At 42.9% G+C, this 7,500-nt stretch overlaps 1 protein-coding gene across 1 annotated transcript in view; it reads right to left on the minus strand.

The window, feature by feature from the left end:
• Window positions 1–679: 679 nt before the first annotated feature.
• The window catches only part of LOC310798563 (protein SSUH2 homolog), a 17,348-nt gene continuing 10,527 nt past the window's right edge, over window positions 680–7,500 (minus strand). Inside the window, exons 9-12 of the mRNA XM_083661102.1 lie at window positions 7,408–7,500; window positions 5,346–5,448; window positions 4,232–4,339; window positions 680–3,735 (exon numbers count right to left, since the gene is read on the minus strand). Of these exons, the coding sequence (XP_083517228.1) occupies window positions 3,595–3,735; window positions 4,232–4,339; window positions 5,346–5,448; window positions 7,408–7,500 (445 nt within the window). The 3' untranslated portion in view covers window positions 680–3,594. The remainder of the gene's footprint in view (window positions 3,736–4,231; window positions 4,340–5,345; window positions 5,449–7,407) is intronic.

Raw genomic sequence — 7,500 nt, forward strand, 5'->3', positions numbered from 1 at the left:
GCACATTACACCCAAACACAGTCATCACAGTCCAACATCACAGCCTGCTCGCAGAATAAAATGTCCACATTGTACATTTCTGCAATCCATGGATACATACAATACCTATCCACGTTTTTAAACCCCAAAAAATGTGTTGCATATCACGTATGTGTATATCAACGTTATAGAGAGCCAGTAAGGACATTGTGGTTAACATAACATAACAAATAACAACGTTGTTAAAGTTATTTGCGCTTAATGTAGTAAAGGCGGCAAGGTTTTCAAATTAACCGCCATTTGGTTCAGATTTATGTTGACATTGTACGTATCCCTGTCACGTAAAATGCAGACATTATATTCTGGTGACTGGGCTGGTTTATCATTACATTACACACAAGCTGGTTTCAGCCAAGCAAACTGATTGGTTCAAGACTGATTATAGCAAATACTGAGAATTCCCATAGCGCTCTATGGTTGTTATGGTAACTCTGTTGGTAGCCAGTTTACCTTTAGTGGTTGCTATGGTAACTCTGTTGGTAGCCAGTTTATCGTTAGTGGTTGCTATGGTAACTCCGGGGTAGCTAGTTTATCGTTAGTGGTTTGTATGGTAACTCTGGCGTAGCTAGTTTATCTTTAGTGGTTGTTATGGTAACTCTGGTGTGGCCAGTTTATCTTTAGTGTTGTTATGGTAACTCTGTTGGTAGCCAGTTTACCGTTAGTGGTTGCTATGGTAACTCTGTTGGTAGCCAGTTTATCGTTAGTGGTTGCTATGGTAACTCCGGGGTAGCTAGTTTATCGTTAGTGGTTTCTATGGTAACTCTGGTGTAGCTAGTTTATCTTTAGTGGTTGTTATGGTATCTCTGGTGTAGCCCTTTTATCGTTAGCGGTTGCTATGGTAACTCTGTTTGTATTCAGAGCTGTCCGTCAACATGAGCCGGGTGTTTGTGACTCTGCACTGATCCATTCAAACAAACATTTCTCACTGAGATTTAGACTATAAGCTTGTAGCACCAATGATGTCACCAACTACATTTACATGGACTGCAATTCACCCGATTAAGGCAATACTCTGAATAAGACACTGGCATGTAAACAGAATGTTCTGATTACCTTAAAGGCCCATTTCGTAACTTCGGACTCTCACTGACACCGGTGGCTGTTAAGAGTAACTGCAGGGCAGCCTGCGCTCGCGTTGGTTAGCGCGCGCGTGCACCGTACTCGCACGTGCCCAGCAGCTGCCTGGCTAAAACAATGACAGCAGAGGTGGTGTTGGTTGCTTTGTAACGTTCGCTGATAAAAAAAAAAGTCGCTTGAAAACGGCAACCCTTTGCTGAACACAAAGTTCTCAGTTTCATAAACTTGTGTTAACCACAGACCTTATTCCGGTATTTTGGTTATTTTATAACCAAAATCGCCATACAAAAAAACCCCCATTGTCTTTGAGACGTGGGAACCAGGCGACGCTAACTTCCCGCTTTTATGACTCATTCCTGTAGCAACAATCTTTTTCACTTCCCCACCTCATTCACCCATTTTGTGTCTAAAATGGTAGGAAGTAACACAGGTGCAAGCAAGACATTAATGAGGGTTTCCAACTTCCAATCCATTTAGGTGACCCAGTGGCTTGCTTGCACCTGTGTTACTTCCTGCCTTTTAGACACAAACTGGGTGAATTGGGTGGGAAGTGGAAAAAGGGTAATAGTGGGATTATTACAGTCCATGTAAACATAGTCAATGAAGCCTACGGCAGTCGAGGAGGAGTTTACTTTAGCTTTAGCATTAGGCTACACAGTGCGTGCGATAAGTGATAGCCGGTAATACGTCTTAATACAGCGTGCTAAAGCAGGGTCCAGCATGTGGAGTGAGGTGGAACAGGCTGTCATGTATAAAACATCTCCACCATGGAAGACTGGTAAAAAAAGAGGCAGCGACTAGTTTCTGTTTGGCATTAAATGAAAAACACGTCCTGTGACTATTGTTCTACTTCCTTCCTTCCTGTCCTTTAACACCACGCCTGCTGGGTGACAGAGACGAGTCTCACTCACAGTCCACATCCATCTACAGCAGGGGTGCCCAAAGTCTTTCCCATGAAGGGCCAAAACTCAATCTGGCTGGAGGGCCGAGGGGCAAAAATAAACGTTGTGGAATTACATTAAAATGTATTGTGTTTGATAGAAAATTAACATTCTAAATCTAAAATAACATTTCAATATAATAATCTACTTTTTATCTGTTTGGTAATTGTAATAATTTGCAATTGGTTATATATATTTAAAAAAACATCTGCATTTGTGGGGAGCTTAAACATTTGATCAGTAAACACCCCGTTAAAAACAGTTGTATTTTCCACCTTTGTAATCAAGAGAGAAATTTGACTTAATTCACAACTTGAAAAATCCTCAATGTACTTTGAAAATGTTCAGAGGGAGGGGAACTGGTTGGAATAGCGTGAACCTCCCACGTGCTATGTCCTACCGGTGAAGCTTCCCCTGTCAGGTGAAAAGAAGCGGCTGGCTAACTGCCCATGTCTCGGAGGAAGCATGGAGCCAGTTTCGGCTCTCCCCAGATCGGCAGAGGGTGGAGTAGCAACCAGGATAAATAAATAAATTAGCACTAATGGGGGATAAAAATGGAAAAAAAGAAAAGAAAATCCCAAATCCGTGGCGGGCCAAAACAAACGGCCCCAAATTGGTCAGCACTGATCTACAGCCTTCTGCCTTGGGTGACTGCTGTCAGAAGACAGGAATGGGAACCCAAGAGCCATATCTGGAGAGGTGTGTCGGAGCAGGGTCAGACAAGGGTTGATTTCAGGATTCAAGATTCAAGATTCAATAGTTTATCACTTCCGGGTTAACCCTGGTCCTATCTGAATTGTTATGGCCAGGTATTACCGTGTTGTCTGACTTGGTGTGAATTGACAAAAGAAGAGTTGAACACAGTTCAACTACCGTCTACCGGTAACCCTGGCCTAGGCCGACCGTGGTCGTTGGTGTGAAAGTGGTCTCAGTTTGGCATGGGACTGACCTTTGCAACATTCGGTTAGTTTTCATGCGTGGGAAGGCACATTTCCTCATAGGAACAAGCAGAATAATACGGTATAATAACATTGGCAAATACAAGAAGCGTCCCCTAAAAATAATATAATACTGTAATAATACTGTCGGACATTTTCGGAAATGTTCCAACTGTAATAGAGTAGAAGATAACTATTTTCAACATGCATTGGCAGGAGGCTGGTGTGTGTGTGCGTGCGTGCGTGTGTGTGTGTGTGTGTGTGTGTGTGCAGGCGTGTGTGCGTGTGTCTGTGTGTGTGAGTGCGTGCGTTCGTATGTGTGTGTGTGTGGGGGGGTGCGTGCGTGTGTCTGTGTGCGTGCATGTGTGTGCGTGCGTATGTGTGTGGGTGTGTGTCTGTGTGCGTGCGTGTGTGTGTGTGTGTGTGCGTATGTGTGTGTGTGCGTGTGTGTGTGCGTGCGTGTGTGTGTGTGTGTGCGTATGTGTGTGTGTGCGTGTGTGTGTGCGTGCGTGTGTGTGTGTGTGTGTGTGTGTGCGTGCATGTGTGTGTGTGCGTGCGTGCGTGCGTGCGTGTGTGTGTGTGTGTGTGTGTGTGTGTGTCTAGAGGATGACACAGCAGCAGGTGGCAGGGTAGTTGTCGGCGTTGACTTGGTGCTCGTTGCCGTAGACAAAGTAAAGATGGCCCTCGCCCTTCCACTTATAGTTGACCTTCGTGATGGGAATCAACTCCACTGTCTGCCTCTGCAGAGAGAGAGAGAGACAGAGGTGGAGAACAATGCCTTGGTCGTCATTGAACAGTTAAGCCATGTTAACTCAGAAGTATTAACCCTAACATACATGTCTTTGACAGGAGTATTAACCCTAACATACATGTCTTTGACAGGGGTATTAACCCTAACATACATGTCTTTGACAGGGGTATTAACCCTAACATACATGTCTTTGACAGGAGTATTAACCCTAACATATCGTGCGTTCATGTGCTCCTCGGATACATCGTATTTACCGTATTTAAAAATACTATTGACGTGCAAATTAATTGCATACACAAAAACGCCCCCAGTGCGTAATGTTATTACACTTCAAAAGTCATAAAGTTGTTCATTGGTGAATATTATCTTGCTGATCTTGCCGTCTTAAAGGGATACACACACAAATGAGGGATATACACGCAAATGCTGCATCAGGTATCAATGGGTTAAAGAGATTAGTTGTAGGCTCTGGTGTGCTCCTGTACCTGCTGCAGGACCCTGGAGGTCTGGGCGTACTTGGCCTGGTGGTCTCGGACCAGGCGCTCGGAGGCCTGGGAGATGGCTGGGTCTGGGAAGCCCAACAGAGGGTACACCTGGGAGGAGACAGACAGCAAAACTAACACCACCTTCAAAACAACCCGAGACAAGGAAGTTCCAACTCAGAATTACATGTTGAAAATTCAGAGCTCTGATGTCGCGTTCAGCCAACTCGCAACTCTGAGAAAACAAACTCTGATCAACAAACTAGATGACGGTTTTGAAGTCATGCATCTAGTTTGACAGTTATTGAGAGTTGATTTGAGTTAATGAGTTATTCATTTGAGTTAGTGTGGACCAGTGATGTCAGTGGTCCACACTTTAACACTCAATAACTGTCAAATTAAATGACAGACTTCAAAACAGTTTACAGTTTTCTGATATACTACTGATGTTCTAATGATACAAAGCTGGTTGAAAATGGGCAGAGTGTTCCTTTAAAACTCAGAATTACAGGTCAGAAATTCTGAGCTCTGAAATGATGCCCGAATTGTAACGTATGTAAAGTTGGACAACCGTTCAATTCATTTTCAACAAGTCAGAGTGCATTTTTTTCTGACTTGTTTTGAATGCAGTATGAAATTATTCAAGATTTATTTGAAATGTATTTCCATGCCAACATAGTTGATAGGAATTTGTCTTGGTTCACTTCATTAAACACAAAAAAGACATTCAGGGACAATACCCAGCAGCATCATATTCATCACAAAGTGCATACAGTTTAAAGTGCTATAGGTCATACATAATGATTCAGTGCAAGTTCAGATGTCTTATGGCTTGGAGGTAGACGCTATCTCTGAAGCGAGATGTTTTGCTCTTGATGCTCCTGTATCTCCTGCCTGATGGGAGGAGGTTAAAGAGATGGTGTGCTGGATGAGAGCGGTCTGCGATGATTTTATTAGCCTTCCTGATTATTCTTGTGGAATAAAGTGATGGGAGACTACAGCCGATGATTTTAGATGCTCGGTGTACTACTCTTTCCAGCCGAGTCTTGTCCTGAGTGGTGAAGATAGCCGAATTTGTGTGTGCATGCATGCATGTGTGTGTGTGTGTGTTGCACACCAGGTACTGGTTGTTCTTGAACAGCTCCTTCCCAGTGACAGAGCTGAGGTCAGCCTGCATACCGCTGTTCTGCTCCAGCACAAAGTCCTCCACATTGTTGATCCTGCACACAGGAATAATCATTTAGAACTGATTGGATTTTTAATCGCACCTTTCTAGATCCTCAGAGTGCTTCACAGATCAGGGGAGCGGGCGACTCAACTCATCCACCACCACTGATGTGGCCCTGCGCTATTATGGATCCCACTGGAGTTTTGGGCAGAACACACCCTACGCAGCATTCAAGCGCCAGGATTGGCCAGGCAGGTGCCCATGCAGACTGTTCTGGTGGCGCGAGGCTAGTTCTGAGTAGCGCACCAGGTATTTTCATCTCGCCTCAATCTCGTACACCACGCTAGGTTGATACACCATAGCTACACAACAAACGGAGTCAACTTTGACCTGCCCGGATGTGCTTGTCTTCTTCTTCTGTTTGGTAACAGAACAAGAAGAGAAGCGCTTCTGTTTCTGTTTCTGATGATAATTTCTGCGGATGCTAATCAAACTGAAGTTGTCAGGGTGAGTTAAACATCATAATAAAGCTGGAAATAAGGTCCAGGGTGTAAAAAAAACCAACGTAATTCTCCTTTAAAGTTAGATTTAGACTTGATTGAAAAGAAAACAGCTTCAACATTTTCAAAGTGAAAGACACCTTTCTGACAGAAAGTGCATGCCACTCCAGGTGTCTAGCCCTAACCCTACCCATAGAACCCATTCTCATCCAGATATCTTGAGGTGAGAGGTCAAGGGACCCCTTTGGGGAAAAAAAAAACAAATTTAGCTTAACTTTGGAGTGTATTTAGACCCCTTCCCGACTTGGTAGGTTGACATGGTTGGTAGCAATCGATTCCTTAGGTCTTCTAGTTTCATATGGTAGAAGAAGATCACACTAGCTTTAAAAAATGAGCCTGTCACAGCCTCTGAAAGACAGTAATATCAATCGCGGATTTTCAGGCCCACCCAAAAATTGGTGGGGACAATTTTAGCTCATCAGAAAAGTGGGTGGGACATGTCCCACCCGTCCCACCCTAAACCTACGCCCATGCATATGACGGTAGTCCGACTCAAATAAATATGGGTAGCCATCGAATTCAAATGCATCATCCATATTCTCAAAATCAGATAAATATCCAGCCATCCTCCGGTGTTCACTGTCTGTGAGAGGTAAATACAGTGGGTTACATTTATGCGAATAACTGCACGCATTGCACATGCCCCTATTTCCTCTGCAGGACATTGCTCTGCGCGCTATCACATTGTAGTGGAGCGATTAAAAAAATTATTTTCAGGGTGACTTATAAAGCATAAATAAAGCTGGAAATAAGGTCCAGGTTGTAAAAAACACAGATTTCTCCTTTCTCCAGTTCTGGTTGCTGCCAGAACTGTCAACACAATGCAGGTGACACTGGCAGGTTCCTCAGGTTCCAGGTTGTAGTATTAGTAGTATACAAGTAGTTAGTAGGGATGGGCATCGAATTTCGAATTTTCGAATAATCGTTGTTATTATCAAGGTCGACTTTTATTATTGAAATTCGAAATTCGGAAAAAAAAAAAAAAAAAAAAAAAATTTTTTTTTGAGTGAAATGTTGCATTGTCTCCCCTGATTCTAAGTACCGGTATAGTCAAATCGCTATAAGCATTTTAAGCAAGGTTTATGGAAAAATGAATGGCGGATGAAATCCCATGAAGAGGGAGAGGGGGTGACTTTGGCACCCCTTTGGCACTCAGACCTGAGACTACTAAATATTTAATGAACCACAACCACTCATGATTGTCAAAACTGTTTTTTATTTTCGAAAATGTCAATGTAAAAAAAATTAAAAATGTAAAATTTTTTTTTTTTTTTTTTTTTTTTTTTTTTTTTTTACATTTTTTTATTTATTTTCGAAATTCGAATTAAATTCGAATTTGGCCAGCGAATTTCGAATAGTGTTTTTGCTAGAAATGCCCATCCCTAGTAGTTAGTAGTAGTAGTTGTTGTTGTTGTTGTTGTTGTTGTTGTTGTTGTTGTTGTTGTACTCACCACTCCACCTTGAGGTTGATGTAGGTCAGCAGTTGTCGCTTTCCGTTACAGGTTTCACACGGTTTCGTTCCCTGACCCCTGCACTCTGAGCAG

This window comes from Poromitra crassiceps (genome assembly GCF_964638095.1).
Source record: "Poromitra crassiceps genome assembly, chromosome: 25".
NCBI lineage: Eukaryota > Metazoa > Chordata > Actinopteri > Beryciformes > Melamphaidae > Poromitra > Poromitra crassiceps.